The following is a 22,313-nucleotide window of genomic DNA, read 5'->3' on the forward strand; positions in this document are numbered from 1 at the left end:
TGGCCTCCCTGGCTGTGTTTATTGGCTACCGTTAATGCTCAGAGGGAGGCATTAACCCTGTGCTGCTCTTCCCTGCGATCTTCTGGTTCGTTGCTATTACCGACTTCTGTGCCCTTTTCAAAGAGCACGATTTCTGTTGGCGTTTTAAATTAAAACCTGCCATGATTTGAAATGAATTGGTGTAATAGTAGTAGTAAAGAATATAATCTTCCCAGCTGTTTCTCCCCAGCATCTTGCCAGTCCTCCTGGATCTGGCATATTGGTCATAAATCCTCTCGCTGTTGTTCTTGATGTGCCCTGATTTTCTATACATCTTGTGCTAGGCAAACTTCAGTGGAGGCTTGGAAGTCTGCACGCCTGATGGGAGTGGCACCGCGTGATGTGTTGCGCTCACACACTCAGGGTTAAACTGCTCACCAGTTTGTCCAGATCAGCAGGGAGGCTCCTGACTACAAGAGGAGAGGCTGCCTCTGGGGTCTGATTTGGTTTCTTATTGCTCCAGGTGTGTTTGTCCCTGGGCTCCTGCAGGCACAGGAGGCCATAAGGTGCTCCTGATATCTCCCATCCTCTTCCTGGCACACCTTGAGGTTTAAAGGACTTTGCTTCATGGAGGGGTTGTGCTACAGCTCATCCCAGAGGATTTGGTGCTGGGTATGTGGTCGGATCGATGGTACCCCATCAGTCCTTGATGTGCTGATGTTGCCAGGGCTGTGTTCGCTCTGTAATAATCTCTTCTCCTGCTGTGTCCAAAGGGCCAGAGTTTTTTGTGCTGAGACTGGAGGCTGAACGCTGCAGCCAGGTCAGCAGGCATCACTTCTGCCAGATCTGAAGCTGTTTGGCTGTTGACTACAGCCTGCCTCGCTGCCTGGCAGCTGAACCTCTCGTCCCGCACCCTGATTCACCTTTCCTCACTTCACCTGTAATACTGACGAGGGAAGGTGTCTGCCAAGACTGACCCTTTATAGGCTTTTGAGGAGTTTTCTGAGCTGCCTCAAGGCAGGGAAGGTTTATGGGCCTGGCAGGGAATGATTGCCTAAGTTTTGGAGCCCCTGCCCTTCCTTCCAAGTCGTTTTCCCTAACCATGGGGATGTTTTCAGAGTTTGAAATGTTTCATTCTTTTCCACAGAAGCATTCAGGCTTTTCAATGTCTGAATAATTGCCAGCTCCCTCCTGCTGGGGCCGTTGAAGTGAAACCGCACTGGACGTTTGTACTAAACCTGTTCTCAGCATCCGCAGGCGAGCGGGGCTCCGGGGCACCCACCGGCGTGTGTATGCAGCGAGTGCCTCGCGCAGTGAGGAACAACCCTGGCGCTTGTCCCTGACTGCCGGGGTGTGGGATCAGCCCTTTTCCTTGGTGGTTGAGGTTGGGGTTTTGTCCTGTCATCTCAGCATGGAGAGTGAAACGTCCAGGAGGTTTGTTTGGTGTTTGTGGGCATTGCCACCCGCTGGATGCTGGCTGGAGATCGCTGTGGGGCTTGGGTTGGCAGCGGGTCGTTCTCATGAAAACCTCTCAAGAAAATATAATTCCCAAATTCCCTTTTGCTGCTTCCAGAAAAACTTTCCCCTGGCATTGCTTAAAGTGTGAGTCTGAAGGGCCAAAAGCTGAGTTCCGGCACCTCTCATAATCCTTGTGTTTCCATGTAACGTTGGCAAGACTCTTACCCTGTTTGGGTTGCGGATCTCATTGTCTTTGAGTTTTTCAGTGCAGAGGCCTCTGATGGCTGGGTGTGAAAGTCTTGGGGGGTTTTGAGCATTCCTGTACGAGCCATCTTGCAAACAGGTTTTATTCAGCAGGAGATCTGTGAGATCTGTCATCCTGGTCTGTGGCATTGATTTCAATGGAGTCTGAATCTTCCTCAGTTTTAGGTACTCATTAATTTTGCTGGACAACTTTATTGGGAAACTTTCTGGGAAAGTGGGAAACGCTATTCAGATGGAGTGTAATTATCAAAAAACCATACAAGGTAGTTAAACCAATTTTTGTCAGGCGCTCTGAAGAACAGAACTACTGTTCTGTAAGTGCTTTCTTGCTCCAAGCGTGTCAGACGCTGAAGCTACAAGTATCCAACGTAACTTGGGTCCGTCAGTCTTTCAGGGTTCAAGCCTTTTCTGGTCTGTTGGCTTTTAACAAAAAAAATTAAATTCTTGAATGCTTATGTTGTATTTGTTGGAGGATGGTGGGATTTTTCCCCTGAAACAGCAGCTTTTGAGGGAGCTGCAGGCATGCTGAGGCGCTCCCAAATGTTTCAGCAGAACCAGGGTACCTGCAGAGATCCTTGGTGCTTTTTACACCCAGATTACACCAATTTCACGCAACTGTGACAGAAACTTGCAAAACTGGTGTACCTCCTTTGTGTATTTGCTCTTAAATGGGTTCAAATATCCACTGTATTTTAGTCAAAGTCAGTGTTGTGTAGTCAAAGTAAGGCGAGATATGGATTGAGGCCACTCAGTTCATTACCACCTTGAGCCAAATCAAAGTATTAAGACATTATCGAACCTGTTTAAGCATATACATAGTATGGTGCTGGCCTGAGTTAATGACACAAATTTTCCTCACCCAGTATAATACTTGGGTGTAATTGGAGATTGGTATTGTTTGCTCTTAATTTCCCCAGATACCCAAAAGACCAGGGAAACTAGGAACAGGGAAGGTAAATAAAGTAGTTGAGCGCAGGAATGATGGCAGCAGTAGGGCTGTGCTAAATAGGTTTCTTTGAACTGTGATTGCAACTGCAGAAATATCCCATGCTTGCATGCAGGGAGGCAAGATGAGGTTATTAATTATAACAACAGGCTGGAATTTATCTTAATGAGAAACAGCGTAGCTTGAGAGAAGCTGAGGCTGTGCTGGTAGCTGTCCCCAGGGCTGGGGCTCCAGTGAGACCTTTGTGGTCTGTTCTCCTGCCAGCCTTGCTGAGGCAAAGCCTGTCCCATGAGGATCCTGGGTGACTGAGTGCCGGTGTAGCACATTTCCTGTACTTCTAGCCTGAGTTTTGAAGAGGTCACGTTACTGTTGGCCATCTTGTCTGGGCCCTGCATCCCAATAACCCTGGACAGGTGCAGGAGGTGGTTCTATAGGGTGATACCTCTGGTCCCTCATCAAAACTTTGTGCATCCAGAGCTTGTGAAACCGCACAATATTTGAGTAATGCTAGAACTAGGACTTCACTGGCCTCCTTGAAATACTGGGTCTGCCTCTTCCTTTCATATCCCCAGGGATTCTTCTTGTTGCCCTGGCAGAGGTTTGGGTAACCTGTTCATTAGCAAAAGAGCCTTTGAGAATGGTCTTGTCTCAGCGTGCCTGTACTGCACAGTGCTCTGCTAGCCAAACTGGTTTTCTTCTGAAAGCTAGTATCTTACAACACTGAAGCAATTAAGGTATATTATTAAAGTATATTAAAGGCTAATGATGCACGTCCTGTTTTTCTCACAAGGCAAGCCTTCCAAATTCTGAATATGCTTTGAGGATTTTGCATGAGGAATGATAAAAGTCTTGTCTCCAGTCCATCAGTTTAGAATAATGCTGCCTGTATATCCTTAGCCTTGGAGAAAAGCCAGTGTGAAGAATGCTCCTTCCAGACGTGTGTCACTTTGCATTCTTGCAGCAGCATTGGGCTTGCAAGTCCGGTGACCACATCTTCAGATGGGCATATCCCTTCAAAAAGACTCTGCACCTTCTCTGCTTTTTCCTGGGCTAAAGCCAGCCAGGGATTTCAGCCGTGAAGAGAATTCTCCAAGTGGTGACAGTCTCCTCTGCTTACTTCCTTCATCAGAGCCAGACTTTGGTGCATGTTACAGGAGCTTTCATCTGCTCCTGTCCCAGCTGTGCCACTGCCTTCCTCCCGTTTCCCACCTCACTCTTGACAAGCTCCTCTGGGCCTGTTCATGGCTGGCAAAGGGTAGAGGAGCATGCTCTTTGTCCCACTTGCATACTTTGCAGGCTGTTGTAGTTACAGAGCATTGCCTTGGAAGTCTTTTCTTCCCTATCCTACGTCAAAATGTCTCCTCCCACCCTTAACATCTGTCTGTCTTAAGACAGGCAAGCCCTCTTTTTGGGGAGGTGACAACAAAGTAAATTGTAGGGAAAGCTGCAGTTTTCCAGCATGTTCTGTGGTTTTGTTGGCTCTGAGGAAAAACATACTGCAAAATGAACCCCATACTTCTGGGGCCAGTGTGTTTTCTCTCAGATTTCTCATTAGCAGAGTTCAGTTTTCCCCTAGGATCTTCTCATTAGAACTCACAGCCTCTTCTCTCCCTGGCTGGTATGCTGTGTCCAGTTTGGGAAAAGTGGAAACTGTGCAAGAACCCTCTTGAGTTGTGGTGCAATGGGATCAAGAAATTCCCAGGAACTGGAGTGCGTCTTCAGCTTGGAAGGCTTGTAGTGTCTATCTGAGCCTTTTGGCAGCTTCTGGGGGAGGGTTATCGGGTGTCGATGGGTCTTTAATGGTCCCGTTCACCATCACCCTTACGTAGTCTCCTGCTGCAGAATTAGACTTCCCCCCCCTCCCCTGGATGAGTGATTTTCCTCTGCCTCCATTGCTTTATTAAACAGAACAAATGCAGTTGTCGTGCTTCAATTCATTACAAGTTATTACCAGTGGAAAATGTTATTTTCTGCATAAATGTAATTGTCCTGCCCCAGTGAATGAATGGTTTGGAGCATGCACGCTGTGCTGGGAGGAGGTAACCTCCAGAAAGAAGGGTTGTCCTGGCCAGAAGTGAGTTTGGCATGGAAGCAGACATGGAGCGGGCTGGTCCCTCGGCTGTTTTTTCTTCCCCTAAGCTGTGTTTCTCAGAACCAGTTGACAGTTTGTCCTGGACTGACTCTAAAGAGTAAGAGCTGATATAAATATGTGATACAGCTCTGGAGCACTCAAAAATTAATATTTCATGATCAAGACGTCTTTATTTTATTACCTGCTTCAATAAAAGGAGGAATTTGTGTAGTTCGTAGCCATTGTGGTTCCCTTCCACCATCCTGAAGGACCAAAAAGTGCCATGCAGCAGGGGGCTCAGTGCCAGACCCCAGCTCCAGTCCTGGCTGAAGGAATTGCCTGGTGTGAAACAGAGGTTGCATGAAGAAGGTGGTGTCCTTTTTGGAGTTGTTTTTTCTTTCCTCCTCTGATCTCGGGGTGATTAGATCCCAGTGCTGTGTCATACAGGGGGCTGCAGGTCCTGCATGTTATAGACCAGGTCTGCTGGGATGCCGATCTCTGTCCTGGGCTGGACAGCCACTTGCACTGGTGGTGCCTGGTACAGCATGAGGTGGCAGATGTGGTGATAAAGCCAAGCTATTCTAGCGAGAGTTTCTTAAATCAGTTTGGTCTCTTTGTAGTCTTCAGAAGGCTGAACTGTTGGTGCTTTTGAAGTTAGCAGGTTCCTGCTAGGGTGAAGCTGTGTTTTGTAGCAGCTTTTCAACCAGGGCTCCCATAGCGCTTTCGCAGCTCCCCTGGGGAGGGTGTGAGCCACCAGCCCTGTTCGGCAGGGTTGCTCAGACCCCTACGGTACCAAACGTTTCCCCAGTGCTGTGCAAGGGGAGTGGGAGCACAACCCAGAAAGGTGTAGTTGTGAGACTACTAGTAGCAATAGTCTCCGCTGGAGGGGCAGAAAGATGGTCATGGTGCTGGAGCATGTGTCCTGCAAGGAGAGGGTGAGGGAGCTGAGCTCGTTCAGGCTGGAGAAGGCTCTCGAGTAGGTCTGCCAATACCCACAGGGGCATCATCCAGAAGATGGAGCCAGGCAGCGTGTGGTGGGAGGACAGAAAACAAGAAGTGTCGGGTGAGACAAGGAGAAGATCAGACATTTTTGCCCCAAGGACGGACAGTCAGCAGAGTTCACTGCCCAGAGAGGTTATGTAGTCTGTGTGCTTGGAGGTTTTCAAGACCAGACTATAAACCTGAACAACCTGCTGTGACCTAAGAGATGCAGCTTGGAGCAGGAGTTTGGTCTGGAGACCCCCGAGGTCCCTTCCCACAGAGTTACCCTGGGATCCTCCCTGCTTGCTCTTGTGGAAGTGGGGTGCTGCTTTTGCTCACAGAGGGGTCCAGTGGGGGGCCTGTTTCGTGGGCACGTGTATGCCATTGCAGCAGGCCTGCCTGGGACCGCCTGACTGACTTGCTTTGTTATGATCCTCCAAGAGACCATGGGTGGACATCGGGGGGGCGGTTCTTTGCTCTGTCTGCCCAGGCTTAGCAGATCTGTACTGGTGCAAAGTGGGAGAAGAGGGCAAAGGGACAGAACCTTCTGGTGCTTTGTTTTTGCCCGAGCCCCTCTGAGACTGGGTGAAGGTCACTGGTATTGAAGCCTGTTTTATTTTCTTGTCTCCCTCTGGAGGAGTGGGAGAGGCAGGATTTGGAAATACTTATGCAACTTGCCCTGCTTGTATGATGCTAGCACACAGCTGGTGACACTTACTTCTGTAGCCTTGGGGGTTGAGAAGTGTGAATCAGAGACTGTTTTTCTCCACTGATGCTCCTATAGAAATTTGTAGAAAGTGGAAAGTCCCATTTGTAACGTTCCTGTGTTGCTCTGCCAGTATATCTGCTGCAACCTTCCCCTGGTCCAGCCTCCCAGCCCTTGCCTGGCTCTGCAAGAGTGAGTCAGCTCAGCCAACAGCATCTCCTCGCCCCGGCTTCATAATGTGCAGGCCATGATCCCAGCCCACGTGCCCTTCTAAGAGTTCAGCTGCTAGAGCGATGCTGCGTGGTTCCTGACCTCCTGCACCTGCTTCTTGCACAGGCACAGATATCTTCTGCTCTGGCTGGCTCTGGAGATGTGGTAGGTCCACACGGGAGATGGCTCAGCACTCCTCTCTTAGGTCAGAGCACTCAGTGCCATGGAAAGAAGGAGTTAAATAGGAAACAGCTGGATGGGGAGGAGGGGAAGTGATTTGCAGCTTACAGACAGTTGAGGCAGGATTTTGTTCGGGTTTTTTGTGTTTTTTGTTTTTCTTTCACAAAGTTCTATTGCTTGTTCTTGTATTTATCAAATGAGGATTTTGCTACAATGTGTTTATTTTCGGAGGACTTGGGGATTTGTACGTTGCTGACTAGAACAATTGATTTTTATTTATTTATTTACTGCAGGAGAGAACTGAAGCAATAAGTTTTCAGGCTTTAGCTGTTCTGGAGCAGTTTAATTTAGAGAAACAGCCTGATTCTGTTGCTGTGTGCAACTGACAAAAGCTCATGTAATGCTGGTGCCAGTGTGGGCTCTGCAGAGGAGCCCTGGGATCTCTCGCTCCGGTGCCCAGGTCACCTCAAGCCGTTCGCTCTGGCAGTCCAAGATGCTTCTGTCCAGGGCTGGTTGCCATCTTTTGCCCTGGAGCTCGGCGGCACATCACACAGGCTTGGCACACGACCAGCTCCTGCCAGGAGGAAAGACACAAACTGCCGGGTTTTGGGCACTTACCAGTCTCTCATCCTGCCCTGTTCCTTGTTGTCTTGCCCAGCTCTGGTGAGGCTCCAGAAAAGCCTTTGGTCCCAGATGACACCCAAAGGTGGTGGAGACCCCAGGTTTTTTTGACAGCTGTGTAGGAGCTAGGGCTCTGTAGCAACGGGACAAGCATGCTCAGCAGAGCCCGAGGAGGGGGATATCACTGTCCTGCAGTGGGTTTGGAAGGTGACCAGCTGGTGCCACCTTCATCCCTTCCCCATCTTGTCCTAACAATTCTGCCCTGCTTTGGTTAAAAGTTCCTGCACACCGGAAGGAAGCAAAGGGCCAGTGATATCCCTTCAGTGACTCCCCTTTCCTTTCTAGTGACAGCCTTCTCCTGCCACCTCCAGGCACTCTGAAACGGTGTCCAGAGGGAAACAGCGACGGCCTTTCAGGCAGCTCTGCTGCTGGATCTTGCCTGCGAAGGCTGCCTGGGCATACCAGCTAGCATCCCTCTCCAGAGGCTGTCACCTCGGCAGCGGGCTGCCTTTGGCACTCCTCACTTTGCAAGGCAGGGCGAGCAGTGAGCTTCCCTGGGACCTGATCAGCATGCTGAAAGCTGCCTACTTGGTTCAGTACCTTCTATATTCTTTTTAAAGTATTCTAATTACGCCGTTGTGATTGCCAAGGGACTTGGCAGTCCTGCCAACGTGGTGTCTCCTGCCAGCTGATGTGCACCCTGTCTTGGTTGGCTAGAGCTGCTGCAGGGGGAAGCATGGCCAGCCCGGGCTGTGCTGCTGGAGGCAGGGGCTGTACGGCTGTTGCCCGTCCCTTGCTCTGTGTACCCAAAGAGAGCCTGTAGCAGAACCCTGCTGCCAGCCTGCTGGGCTGCTGAGAGCTTGCGTCATCATGATCCCTGTAAAGTGTCCCTTTCCCAAGAAAAGCCCTTCTGTGGGTGGGTGACTTTGCCAGGTCACTGTGGAGCAGCTGGTTTTGAGAGGAGCTCCTCTCCTGCGCAGGCGTCTGGGAAGGCGGCAGGCGATGTTTATCTCAGTTGCGTTTTTTGGGGCTGGAGAGCATGTGTGTTATCATACAGCAGATGGCCTGGTGAATAGGTGGTGGAGACAACTGTATTTCCTTACACAGGCTTGTTGCCTGCCGGGAAAGGAGCCAGTGAGGCTTTGTAGGGAGAAGTATAAAGCTTGGACAGGCTGTGGTTGGGCTTTTCCTTCAGCCGGTTCATTTTTGAGAGGTACGTGTTGCTGTGGGGCAGAGGCTGCTGCTATGATCCACCATGTGCTGGTAGCGTTTGAACCATGCAGAGACAGGTTCCAGCCTTGTGCCCTCGGTGATCTTTGGACCCTTAAATTAAGTCTGGTGCTCCGGGCAGGGACGTGAATTGTCCATCAGTCCTCAGCAGGAGTCTGGTGGGAGCAGTCTGCTGCGCTGCCAGTTGTCAAGGCTGGGGAGCCAGTGGCGTGTGTGGGACAGCCAAAGATGTGTGTACCGTGTCCTCTCCCATTTCCGTGTCTCCCACTAACTTGCAGGGGAAGTTGTGTGGCTGCTGGGCACCACGACATGGTACGACGGCTGTCCCGGGGAGAACCAGGCAGGGAAGTCTCCTGCCAGAGCTTGCCATGCTGGTGGCCCTGCCACAGCAAGGGGAGCCACAGACCTGTGAGGGAAGAGCTGATGACCGTTCTGGGAGGCTTTTTGGTTCTCCTGAGAGCCTGTCAGTGGAGAAAGTTAAGTAGGTGAAAATCCCAGCAGCAGGCAGGATGGTGTCCCTCAAACAGACGGTGTTGGGAGCCGACTCTGGCATGGGGGAGACGCAGGGACCAGGAGGGGGACATTGCCACCAGGGAGCATCACCTCCCCAGGGTCGGTATCAGAGCTTGGAGTAGAGCACTGCGGTGTCCTGCCTTCCTTCTCCTCTCTTGCTTCCTGGAGCCTGGATCTCCTGCCTGGCCCAGTGAAATGGTGCTGCCTTCCCTGAGCCCACAGCTCATCACTGATGCAGCATCAAGCAGGTCTGGTGATGGGGCTCACCCCACTATCCCCTCATGTGGTACTTCTGTCTGTTCGGTTTGGGAAAGGGCAAGGTGATTTCTTTTTGTGTGGTTGCATGGCTAGAAGCCTTTGCCTGCTGGATGGGACCATGGGTGTGAGAGTGATGTGTGCAGCAGGAAGACTGGTGGCTGGAGGGTCCTGAATCTGCAGTAAGCAGTGTGGCATCTGCATTTGGGGGTGGATTTTTTTGGAGCCAGTGCTCTCCAGCACAGTGTACGGTGGGTAACAGCATGGGACGCTGCAGGACGGATGTGGATGGCACAGGTTGCTGACAGCCTTTGCTTCCCTTCTGCTGATGCCTGTGGTTTGATGAACCTCATCCAGTAAGACAAATGGATGTGACAGGATCACGGTGCCCTTCATGGCCCCATTTGCTTCCCTGCCTCTAATGGAGCCGGGCACGCAGCTCCTTGCCTTTCTCTGTTTGAGGAATGATCTCCCTTTCAGACGGCTGTGGACCTGGTGCTGCCGCAGGGGAGAGGACTGTACAGTGGCTCACAGCTGTAGGACTTCAGGCAGAAAAATCAATGTTTATATTTCTCTTAGCTGAGAAAGATTCCTTAAATAACTCCAGTAAATAAATACCTTGTAAAGTTCAAACCATAAAGGCATGGTATATGAACCAGAATGAATTTTCAAGCTCTCTCTTGCAATAAAATGGATTTCTTGAGTTCAGGCTTTATTTAGAGAAACATTTGATTGAAGAAGGGAGTTGAAGGTTGTATCTGATCCCTTTGTGGGGGTGAGCTGCTGCTTCCAGTGGCTGTGGAGCATGGTCTGGAAATGTTGGATTGCTGCTGCTGCTGGAGTATTCCCAGGAGAGTTTCTCACGTACCCAGCCAAACGGAGGGTCACTCTTCTTCTCCCCAGGGTGGTTCTTGCTGCATCTTCTGTCTCCTCAAGACCCTGCTGCTGCAATGCAGTCTGCTCGGCTGCCTTGGGAAGCTGGTTGTGCAGGTGCTGCTGCTTGGGATTCTGGAGACCAGCCAGGACCCGGTTCCCTCTGTGGACTGCACCACTGTCTCATAGCTTTCTGCACCTGCCCTCTATGGCATAAAATGTCTTCCTTCCCTTCTCTGTCCCAGCTGGTGTTGTGGTTGAACCTGGTTGTTGAGGAGACTCTAGAGAGGGAGCCAGTGGTGAGCCCACTGAGGTGCAACTCCCATGATTTAGCCTGCCATGTTCCTTGGTCTGCAGCGTCCGGAATTTGCTGTTCCCAAGAAGTGCTGAGGGCATGGGACGGGCGCAGAGGCTTCACCTGCAGAGTTGGCCCTGCCTGGTCTTGGGCAAGCAGGGCAGAGTGGAAGGGTTTGGAAGGGGACCAGTTCAGGCAGAGAGAAGTGCAGCTGGCCTGGAGCTTGGGTTCAAGGTTGGGGCTTCAGACTTGGCCGCATTATCTGGGAACAGGAGGGTGCAGGGGGAGGGCTCTGGGCTCGTGCTGCACGTTTACCTGAAGGAGAACTGTTTTGTCCTTGTGTGAAGGAGAAGGAAGCAGAAAGCTCTGTTTCAGCCCCACCTTCGCTCGAAGCTCCAGGAAATGACCCCGAGCAGGGGACAAAGAGCACCGTGCAGGGCTGGGATTCCTTCTGCTGTTTGTCAGCATGCGTGCAAGCACAGCATCACCTTCCTGAAAGCACCAGGAGGGCTGCAGTGAGGGAGAGCTGCTCCCTGTGCGAGCCCAGAGGTTGTCGTGACCTGTGGAGCTGGTGGTGCTGCTCCATTTCGCTTTCTGAAAGTTGAACCTGCCTAGAAAACATCATTACGACTTTCTGCCCTTGAACAAGGTGGCTCTGGCGTGCGTTGGACCTGTTTCCCCCATCAGGGTTTCAGGCATTCCTGGGCAACACTGGAGGTTGAAGCCGAGGGCTGGTGCTGACGGCAGGGCTCTGTGGCCTCTCTGCTTCCCAGGTAAGAGGGACAGGAGCTGGAGCTGGGACGCTGTGTTCCCCTCTCCTGAGCTCAGAACATGCTGGGAGCTGTCCTGATGGCTTTGCATCACGACCTGTTTCTGCCGGAGCTGCTGCTCACAGGCTGGCCGGGCCAGGCTTCTGGCCCCGAAGCCTATAGCCAGGTAAAAGCACCACCACACACCACAACCTGCTTTTCTTTGCTTGGCTGGTGTCTGGTGTGGGATAACACAGCTGTGGTGTAGCCCTGGTGGTGAGCCAAAAGGAGAGGAGAGAGACAGAAACAGAAAGTGAAATAGAGGTGGGCTCAAGTGATGACAAAGGAGGAAAGAATTGACCCTAGAGGCAGCCGGAAGGCAGAGGTCTCCTCCAGAGAGTACAAACAAGTTGCAGACATACAGAATTGTCAAGGTTGGGCACCGAGGCGGTGTGCTTGCTCACCGGCGTGCATCCCTACTGTGAGAGCGGGGTTGGTAGCGTTGTGGGGCTGTTTCTTGTGCCCTTTCCAAAGTGTTTTGCGTGGAAGCCAGTGCATTGCCATGCTCTTGGAGAAATTGTCAGTGCCAGAGGAACAAGTGTCTGCAGAGAAATGACTGGATTGATGGTTGTGCCCTTCCTGGAAGCAAGGTCCTGACCATGCCAGCTCAGGGAAACACATGGCACCCCCGTGCACCAGGTGGCCTTGCCCTCACGCTATTGTCTTTTTTTCTTGCAGCCACTCCCACTCTCCTGGCTCCATGGCTGCCGTCCGCGAGTGGTCCTGCACCCGCTGCACCTTTCTGAACCCTGTCGGCCAGCGGCAGTGCTCCATATGCGAAGCCCCCCGCCAGAAGCCCGACCTCAACCACATCCTGCGGCTCAGCGTGGAGGAACAGAAATGGGCTTGTGCCCGCTGCACCTTCAGGAACTTTCTGGGCAAGGAAACCTGTGAGGTTTGTGGCTTCACCCCAGAGCCAGGGCCCAGCAGCTCCCCCTTGCCCGTCATCAACGGCATCTTGCCTAAGCCCACTGTGCTTGCGGAGCCCAAGGGCACGTCCAAGGAGGAGGCTGCCAAGGCAGAAAGCAGCAGTGAGGACTCGGAGGGGAAGAGCCCCGATGAAGCAGAGCTGGAGAGTGGCTGGGCTTGCCAGCGCTGCACACTGCACAACACGCCGATGGCCAATTCCTGCTCTGCTTGCGGCGGCCCACGCAAGCTCTCCCTGCCCAAGATCCCACCAGAGGCGCTGGTCGTCCCTGAAGTCATCACCCCTGCCGGATTTCACATGGCCCCCTCTACCCCACAGCCTTTAGTCTCCGCAGACATCTCTGATGGTGACACCGTGGCCACCCAGGGCCCAGTGGCTATGGAACAAGAGGCCCAGAAGCTACCAGCCTTCAGTCCCTTCTCCCCGGGGCTCCAAAACAACCCTGTGCCCCGAAGCCGCCGGGAGGTGCCCCCCCAGCTGCAGATGCCGGGCCCTGAAGCCTCCCAGCCTGCGGCTCAGAGTGCAGCAGGGCAGAAGGGCTCTCCACAGGGTCAGGCCAGGGCTGCCCCGGCTGCCCGCTTCCAGGAGCTGCTGTCCAACAAGCGGCTGAGCGTGCTGGAGGAGGAGATGGAGGTCAGTCCATCCCACTGGAAGTGCAGCTCCTGCTCCCTGCTTAACTCGGCTGGGGCTGGCAAATGCGAGGCTTGCAGTGCCCAGAAAGGCAGTGACACCATCAATCTGGTGGGAGACTCGGTGAGATTTACCCCGTGCAGCCCCTCCAGCCCTGACTTCACCACCTGGTCCTGTTCCAAGTGCACCCTGAAGAACCCCACCCTGGCCCAGAAGTGCAAAGCCTGCGGCTCCTCCAAGCTGCACGGCTTCCAGGAGCATGGGACACAGGGCGAGCCGTCCCCTCGCTGCCCCGACTGCGGGGCTTGCGACAAGGGCGGCTGCTCCTCCTGTGGTGGCAGGGCCCCGTCCGCCCGCAAGGTCGCCCGCCTCTTCCCATCCCAGCTACCCACCAGCCAGGAGAGGCCAGGCCAGTGGGCTTGTCCTGCTTGCACCTTACTCAACGAGCTCAAGGCCAAGCACTGCGTTGCCTGCCATACCCCACAGCAGTACGTGGCCCAGCGCAAGGGCCTCAAGCCCCTGAAGAGACGGGAGAGCATGCACGTGGAGAAGAGGCGGCAGACAGATGAGGGAGAGGCCAAAGCCCTGTGGGAAAACATCGTGACCTTCTGCCGGGAGGTGAGTGCTTGCTGAACTGGGCTTGTTCCTGGCTTCACTTGGAGGGGGACCCCTTCCTGCCTCCCCCGTGGGTCTGGGGCGTTGCTTGGCACAGGCAGGCTGCCTTCTGTGTCTTAGGGCCCAGAGAAGATCTTCACATAACAGCGGGATGCTGGTTGTTAACACTGAAATTTAATATTTTAAATTGGTGCAAGATAGTCTCTGGGCTGAAGGCAACCCATACAGTTCACTCCTGGTCTGAAGTGAGGTAGCCCGAGTGTTAACTCTGAAACTGAGTGATCATTTAAATCAGTAAGAGAGAAAATCTGGCTTGAAGGGGACGTTCTTAGGTGGTCAATACAGCTCCTTCCCTGTCCAAGGGTCGGGAAGGCTGGGAAAGAGTGTGTCCAGGTTTGCTGGTGGCACTGCTGTCTGTGGGCAGCAGCTGCGACGTGCATGGGTGCGGGAAGTCTGGGGATGCAGCAGGCAGAGGCTCAAAGCACTGGCAGGGGTGCAGGCAGAGGAACTGCTGCCACTGCTAGCAACTGCAAGTGTTCAAGGCGAGCTTTTGGGTTTGGTGCTTGTGAATGCACAGCTGCAGCTGCAAATGGCTCACCCCTGGTTTGGGAAAGACAGCTGAGGTTTAGCTGTACCCTGGCTCCAGGTGAGTGTCTCAGGAGTGCATGCTAGTGCCTTCCATTCCCACTGTGAAGTATCTGGCTCAATCTATCGGGTTTCAGTCTCAAACACCGCTCTGATGGCCACATTTTTTGCCCTGAGTGGCGTAAGACGCTCCTGTGAACACTGCTCTTTCCCTGCTTTCCTTCTGGGGGAAGCCTCCAGCTCTTTGGGACCAGATGGAAAGGGAGTTGCAGTCCCATTTTGACATACAGAGAAGGCTTTCTCTGCCTGGTCTGAGGAGTGCATCCATGCCTGGGCCTCCGCTGCACAGACTGGGGACCACAGAGATGTTTGGTTTGGAAGAGAAGCTGTTGAGAATGATCCTGGTTTGGGGTTGTGGGTTGTTTTTTTTTCAATTGCTACATGTCCATCCTAACAAATGTGGGTGCCTTTATAGCAGAGACACCCCGATTCTCCTTATCCCCCTCTTTAAAGCAAGTGAGTAGCTTTTCTTGTAGGCAGGGAGTATCTTATATCCAGTAGAATCAGGCCTGAAGGATGAATTGTGAGACAGCCAAGTTGAATTAGCAGCTTGCTGCTGCTGAGGAGGGGAGTCTGCCTTGCCTGATCCAGCACAGCTCTTGGTCAGAGCTTTGGCTGAGCCCATTCAGCTCGCTAAGCTGGCAGTAACAGGCTATTAGATCAGCGTGGGCCATCTCCTGAAAATCCCCCTAAACCTAAACCACTGCTATGTTCTGATAGTGTTTGTGGTAGGTCAAGGGCTCTGCAGGTCCGAGGGAAGGACTGGTTGCGGTGTGGGGCAGTGCTGCTCCCATACTCATGCTCTCTGCTCTCAGCGTGCCTGCAGCCTCCCACCCCTGCTCCTGGTTGGGCTGGCACGTAAGGCAGCCTCCAAGCTTTCCTTCTGTCCGTGGTGTTTCACAGGCTGTTTAGCCTTCCCCTGGAGGAGAGTGCCAGGCTGGCCAAGTTCCCCTCCGCCTGTTGTCCCCCCTGCTCCAAGTCGTGTGGAGCTGCCTGCCTTGCTGCGCTGCTCCCGCTGCGGGTGCTCCCTCTTCTGCTATTCCAGGGGGGCCTTTTCCAACACTCTCTGGTACGTGGCCCCTGCTTCTAGCTTTACCCTTTCTCTTCCGTCTGGGAGGAGAGCAGAGCTGACCTCTTCACTAGCTGCCTCTGCACCACACATCTGCTTCCCTGTCTCGTGCTGCCCCCACTCTTGCTTATCCCACTGTATCACGCTTACTTGCTCCTCTGATTAACCATCCTTCCCCCTTTCCCAGTAACAACACACATCGGTGTGTCCCGCAGAGCTAGAAGGACAGCCCCGGACTCTTGCTGTCTGTGCCATGCTCTGGCACCTCCGCCTGCGGAGCCTTTCTGTGTGCCAGGGGAGGCTCCATCTCTGTTTTCTGTTTTTGTCCATCCATCTCTGCTCTCCGCTCGCTACTGGCAGCGAGGCCGTGCGGGGCAAGGCAGCAGCCTTCCTTGGCCTGTGAAGTCCCAGAGGGGTGGCAGCAGTTTCTGGTCCAGAACGGTGTGAAGGGGGTTGTTGGCAGAGCAGGAGGAGTGAAGGAGGTCCGATGCCCAGTTTGATCACCTTGCAGGAGAAATGAGCAGGGCTACTCATCTGGTACCATCTGTGAGCAGGCTTGTCACTGCTTGGGCGTGAGAGGAGTTACCTGCTCCTCTCCCCTCTGCTCTGATGCTGCTCCTGCAGCTCTTGTGCCTCTCTTTCCCTCCATCTCACAGGGATATTGGTAGTGAAAACTTCTCTAAAGCATTTAGAAGTATGTGAAGGGAGACATCATGATATAAAGGTAATTAGCTTGTTAGGCAGGCTTTCCTGATGCTGCTAGGGCACTGCACTGCTGCAGCTCTCGCATTGCCTCCGTCACGATGCTGGTGAGCTCTGTGGGCTCATGTCCAGGCTCCTGCAGCCCTGTTGCATGCTGTCCTGGCCCTGATGAGACCCTGGCCGTGGTACTGGGGAGGCTGAAGGCTTCTTCCACCTCTGCTGCTTGGAAAAGTACCGCAGTGACTCCACAGGGGACAGAAAGCTTGCGATGCCCACAGGCTGTGACTCCAGGACTGCTGCCTTGCACAGTGGGCTCCTGAGGAGCCCCGGCTGCACCCTGAGAGGTGAGTGTGCGAGGCCAGAGTGTGGCAAGATGAGATGGGTGGCTGCTTGTCAGCTGCACAGGGTAGAGGCTTCCTTTGAGAAAGCCAGCAAGCCCTGGGACGTGTCCTTTTTGGCCCACATCAGTGTTTGAACAGTGAAATCTATTAGCTGAAAAACACCTTTCTGCAAAAGAGGAGCTGCAAGTGCTAATTGAGGCACCACGTATAAAGCGTTCGTGTAGGATTGCAACAAAAGAGGAAGGACAACTACTAGTTTGGTGTGCATAAAAGCTAATTTAAATGAGAGCCGGCTTTTGCTGAAATAATTTAATTAACAACAATAAAGAAATCCTGGTTCTTATTTCACCCTGTGTTAAGCTGTCTGAAAAAGCTGCCGTTCCCCACTTGGTGAAGTTCTGTGCTTCCGTCCTGCCTCTGTGGCTAGTGCCTGAGGGATTATCTGCCCTTCAGTCCATCCTATTTTATTTAATACGCAACAGCTATTGCAGGTGGGTTCGGACATGGGACACCCTCCTTCCGGAATTGCTTGCCTGTTTGTGGTCTGGCTGAATCCAATTGCGAAAGCTGCCCCTAACATCCACCTTGGGGGTGGCACAGGACTGCCAAGCCCAGCACCTCCCCTCTGGGGCTGGGGCAGCTCAGCCCTTAGCACAGGGCTCAGGCTGAGAACGGTTTGCTTGCCAAGTGGCTCCTCGCAGGCTTGCTGTTCGTGTGCTTTGCCACTTTTAGAGTCAGCCAAGGTCCCCCACGGTCCAGCTTTTAGCACCAGCACAAAGCGAGAGACAGTTGCTGCCCAGGGAGGTTCCTGTGAAATAAGGAAAGGCAAATTGGAGTCACAGCCCAGAGCCTGGGGGCCGGAGAGGAGAGCCGGCTCGTGGTGGGGCTGAACGCTGGGCTCGATGTGTAAAATGCGTCTATGCCATTGCCAGCAGACACCCGGCCCCGGGCATGCTCCCCTGCCCGGCATCCGAAGGGGCTGCCCGGGCCAGGCAGGAGGGCTGGGGGCTGTGCTCACTCCTGGGGGTGCAGTGGGAAGCTTTCCAGGCCAGCCCCCCGTCCCAGGAGGCCCCGGGGAGCTGTGCGCCGCACAGCTGCGCACTGATGCTCTCCTTGCCTTTTGCTCTCGCAGAACAAAGTCAATTTTGTAGATGACAGTTTCCACCCTGGGCCTAAGTCTGTGGGATTCCCAGAAGGTGACAGCGTGCAGCAGAGGGTGAAACAGTGGCTGCGACCCCATGAAATCAACTGTAGCATCTTCAAGGACCGATCAGTGAAGTGGTCGGTGTTTCGGACACCCAGGCCCTCGGATATCCTGCAGGGACTGCTGGGGAACTGCTGGTAAGGGGAAGTGAGCCGGGCTGACACCCTCCTGCCCCTTCCTCCTTGCCCCCCCTTCATCCAGCTCCAGATCAGACCCCTCAGCCCTACTCACACCCATTTATAACCCTCAGGCGTGTACCCCATCCTCTGCCTCACCCCTTACCAAGTGGCTGCAGACCGCAGTCCCCGGCGCTGCGTGGCTGGGCAGCTGCATGCTGCCTGCCTGTGCACCGCTGAGACCGTCCCACGTCCCGTCCCACCGGCAGGTTCCTGAGCGCCCTGGCCGTGCTGGCCGAGCGGCCGGAGCTGGTGGAGAGGGTGATGATCACAAGGACGTTGTGCCCCGAGGGTGCCTACCAGGTGCGGCTGTGCAAGGACGGCACGTGGACCACGGTGCTGGTGGATGACATGCTGCCGTGCGATGAGTGCGGATACCTTCTCTTCTCGCAGGTGAGCAGCCCTGGGGGGAAAAGGGGTGCTGGGAGGGGGTGGGCAGTGCTCCAGGGGCAGGAGGAGGCTTGTGAGAGGACTGATGGAGGAGGTGGAAAAGAAATACTGCTGTGGCTCAAGTGAGGCCCCTACTCGGTGCTGCATGGGGAATTTGCAGCTCGCGACCCTGCTTTTTGCTGCATCCTCAAGTCAGCTGAATTCTTTGAGACCATAATATAAATCTGTTTAGGCCCCTTTTGGCATTTTCCAGGCTGCAATGGAGAAGTTGCAGTTGCTTTTCCCTCGCTCCTCCCTGTAGCACAGCCACTTCACTTGCGGGGGAAACCATCCTTACTCTTCACAGCAAAAGGAAAATATTTTAACCCGTGTGTTTTGCACAGTAAGGGGCTGAGGGAAAGCTGTTTCTTCCCTCTGCGGGGAGGTCTGGCAGCTTGGCTTTGCCACCGAGGGACCGTGGAGAGGGAGGGGATCGCTCGACAAATCAGCCTGTTTCCAGCCGGTGCCCGGTTGCTTTGAGCACACTCAGTGGGATCTGTAGGATTAACGAGCTCCCTCAGCCACTTCAGGACATCCCTGTGCATTATGTCCTGCCCTGCCTGCCAGGCCCAGGGATGCTTGCTGGGATCATGGCCATGAAGGAGACTGAGAATGTCTTTATTGAAACTCAGGCGGCAAAAACTGCCAAACAAAACAAAGTGCCGCTGTCAAGAGGAGGCAGGGACCCAGGACTGTTGGGTTGGACTTTATTCTGCAAATCCCTGTTTTAAAATACACACAGCCCGAGGCGGCATCATGTGTAGGTGTCGGGACAGGGCTTCAGCTGGGGAAATGAGGCCTGAAGAGAATTCTGTATTTGGGGAACCTTAATGTTGGCACAGCTTGAGCAGACTCGGTAGCCCGTGCCCTCTGCAGCATGGATATGGCCCAGTCCTGGGCCAACTGCTAATTGCACTGGAGCTAATGGGCCTTCTGAGGCAGTGGTCCTGGCACGGCTGGCAGCTCTGGCTCCTGAGCCTTTACCCCAGCCCTGGGCAGAGTGGCAGGGTCTTCACGCCGTGCAGGCTCAGGCACAGCGCTGCCAAGCCTGGGCTGCCTGGCCACTGTCATAGCGGAGCGGGTGATCCCACCAGGGACACTGAGTGGGGCACAGTGATTGCCAGTGCTGCTGGAAGCCGGTCCTGTTAAGGAGAAACATTGGAGAGGGGAAGAAGAAGGAGTCTATGTCTACATTTTGCCTTTCAGTAGACAGAGAGGGTCCAGATGCGTGCATTTATTTTCAGTATAAGATTTGCCCGTCTTGGTTTTTTCTTATCCATCCATCTTTCCTCTCGTACACATTTCAAGTTTGGTTTTTTTAAGATTGAAGGTTGTCGCGTGGGCTGGGCTTGCCTTACCTTTGTTTCCAGGGTCATCTGAATCATGATGACATTTTTCCGCTGAGTGTTTAGCTGTGTGAGATAGATGAGGGAGAGAGCAGAGAGTTTTCCAAAGGAAGGAAAATCAGGCTCTTATCTGAGCTCTGTGGCTGCATCTCAGGCAAAAATAAACAAAATGGATTTGTGGGCTCAAAAACCGGTGGAAAGCACTTGTAAGCTTTCTTTACCCATCAGAAAGAAATCTTCATGCCCTCCTTTCCTCTCCCAGCTCTTGGCTGCCACCTGTGAGTCGCACACAGTCACAGCGTACCAGTGCTTTTCCCTTGCTGCCTTCCAAGCACTGGGTACCGAACCCAACTTGCTGGGGACACAGAAGCCAGCAAATGTCTCCTTGTCTTCAGTCCTCATACATCTTCCTCTTTGCGTCCTCGCTGCAGGCAGGGGCTGGAGCGGAGGCATCTCCCCCCAGCCTCAACATACCCAGGACGAGAGGTAAAGCACAGCTGGTGACTGCACCTGTGGCACGCTCAGGACCTGCAACAATGACTTGGACAGAGTGGTAAAGGCTGTGCCTTGAGCCCACGTTGCCGTGGCTGATGGAGGCTTTGCAAACCTCGGGGTGCATTAGTGCAGCTTCTGCATTTCTTTCTGAATCCGTAATCAGCTTAGTGATGCCAAGAGCAATAGTCTGGCACCAGAGCAAAGTGACTCCAGGGAGAGTTTTCCCCCTGCAAAACTTGCATCTTGGAATTACGTCTTGCCACTGTCCCTGTGCTGGAGTAGAGGACTTTGCCAGTCTGCCAGGGAGTTTGTGGAGCTTGTCCTTGAAACTGTGTTTCTGTTCCGTGGATGAAATCTAGTCAGTCCCCTGGCTGTGTGTGCTCTAGGCAGCCTCCTTCGCCAAAGGTGTGTTGGCTTTGGTTTGCAACAGTGTGTGGGTGAAAGGCAGCTGTTCCAGATGTGCTCAATATCCTCTTCCATTGTTAAGCCTTTTCAAGTCCAGGTTGAAGCAGGAGTAAGAGACTGTTAGCTTGCAAGGTGGACACCCACCCCTGCCAGCCTGACTGCCTGGGCACCCCAGGGTGCAGCTCTGTCAGCACCAGGGCCTCTTGGACATTCACTCCAGGATGTTTTTCCAAGGGGAATTAAACGGTGCAAACAAAACACTGAGCAGGTGGCGAACAGGCTCACCCTTGTCCCCATCCGGACTAGCTCCTGATGACTTGGCCTTGCTGCTCCTGCCTCTGCGTCTCCCATCACAGCAGAAGGGCTGGCAGGCGTGGGTGAGAGGGGCTTTGCATTGTCCACACATGCTGCCTTTGCTTTCCCATCTCATGATGCGTTTTTTCCTCTTTCTGCAGGCCCAGAGGAAGCAGTTGTGGGTCGCCCTCATTGAGAAGGCCCTGGCCAAGCTGCATGGTTCGTACTTTGCCCTCCAGGCGGGGCGTGCTATTGAAGGCCTGGCTACACTAACGGGTGCCCCCTGCGAGAGCCTGATGCTGCAGGTCAGCTCCACTAACCCTCGCGAGGAGCCCATTGACACTGACCTCATCTGGGCCAAAATGCTGAGTTCTAAGGAGGCTGGGTAAGACGAGGCAGGAGGGTGCCGCGGCAGGAGCATGGACACTTGGAGAGGGGGGTGAGGGGGGCCCACTCTTGTTTGTAGAGGCTCTGAGGAGAGGGGCTAGTGCATTACCTAGTGGGGAGTTCACCACCCATGGTACTCGTCTGGAGCATTGGTGGAGCTCCCCCTCTAAGCTCTGAGAAACTATTTCTCCTTTGTTTCGTTTTCACGTGAGATTAAAATCCTGGTGAACTTACCTGTGCATGTTTACTGCTGACTGGCAGGAGTTTTGAAGTGGCCGGCGTTGAGCCTGCTTGCTTTGCTTTTGATTTTTTGTATTAAGTACCTGACCCTGCACGTCTTTCCCACCCATATGTGGCATCTTTGCTGGCCATAGCTGGGCATGACTATAGGCAGTCTATAGGCAACAAAATGAAAGCAAAGACCTCTTGTTCATCGCTGTGGCAGGAGGAGCAGGAGCACAGTTAGGTTGGCTGAAGGCAGGGTTGCCCCTGCCAGCCTGCAGTACAGGACCACATGGGAGGCTGATGGGTCCCATCCCATGGTGTGCCCCCAGGGCTGGCTGGTGCAGACCTCCCACCCTGAATAGCCTGTCCTCAGCCCCACGGAACGGGCCACCTGCCCGCGAAGGTACTGCTCACCTTTCTGTGTGGCTGAGCCCTGCCAGCCGTCAGAGACAGGCAGGATCCCAGGGCCTGGTGGAGAACAGGTGAGGTCTGGGTAAAGCTCTGCTGTGCGCGGAAGGAGCTTTCAGCCCTGCAGGTGAAGGCACTGCTCAGAGAAGCTTGCCACGGAGCCGGGGCTCAAGCATGCATGTGAGCGGGTGGAGGGAGCTCGCTGCTGCCCAGAGCTCTGGCCAGTGGTGCTGGGGCACTGCACTGGGGAGGTTTACAGTGTGGTTGCAGAGAGGGAATATCCAGGAACCTCCTGGAGGGAGCCTGTCCCGTGCCTCGAGCAGCAGGGTTGAGCTTCCCCCCTGTATCAGGCCCGGCAGGACACTGAAGGTTTTGCTGTCCCCTGTGCAGGTTCCTCATGGGTGCGTCCTGTGGAGGAGGCAACATGAAGGTGGACGATGTGGCCTACGAGAGTATGGGTCTCCGTCCACGGCACGCCTACTCCATCCTGGATGTGCGGGACGTCCAAGGCTTCAGGTGAGTTCGGGGTGGAGGCTGGTGTGGTACAGCTGATGTTCCTGCCAACAGCCCCAGCAGAAACCTGGGGGGTGGGTAATTGGGTACCTGCTGCACAAAACCTCAGG

At 53.9% G+C, this 22,313-nt stretch overlaps 1 protein-coding gene across 17 annotated transcripts in view; it reads left to right on the forward strand.

The window, feature by feature from the left end:
- CAPN15 (calpain 15) overlaps positions 1–22,313 on the forward strand; it is a 60,831-nt gene that overhangs the window by 33,863 nt on the left and 4,655 nt on the right. For 16 of the 17 annotated variants that reach the window (XM_055803351.1, XM_055803341.1, XM_055803346.1 and 13 more), the window contains 5 exons: positions 12,070–13,567; positions 17,454–17,662; positions 17,911–18,094; positions 20,832–21,055; positions 22,081–22,206. In XM_055803351.1, coding sequence (XP_055659326.1) covers positions 12,070–13,567; positions 17,454–17,662; positions 17,911–18,094; positions 20,832–21,055; positions 22,081–22,206 — 2,241 coding nt within the window. Of the gene's footprint in view, positions 1–643; positions 11,356–12,069; positions 13,568–17,453; positions 17,663–17,910; positions 18,095–20,831; positions 21,056–22,080; positions 22,207–22,313 lie in introns of those variants that run through there. The other variant, XM_027791859.2, reaches the window with a different exon arrangement.

This window comes from Falco peregrinus, chromosome 5 (assembly GCF_023634155.1).
Source record: "Falco peregrinus isolate bFalPer1 chromosome 5, bFalPer1.pri, whole genome shotgun sequence".
NCBI lineage: Eukaryota > Metazoa > Chordata > Aves > Falconiformes > Falconidae > Falco > Falco peregrinus.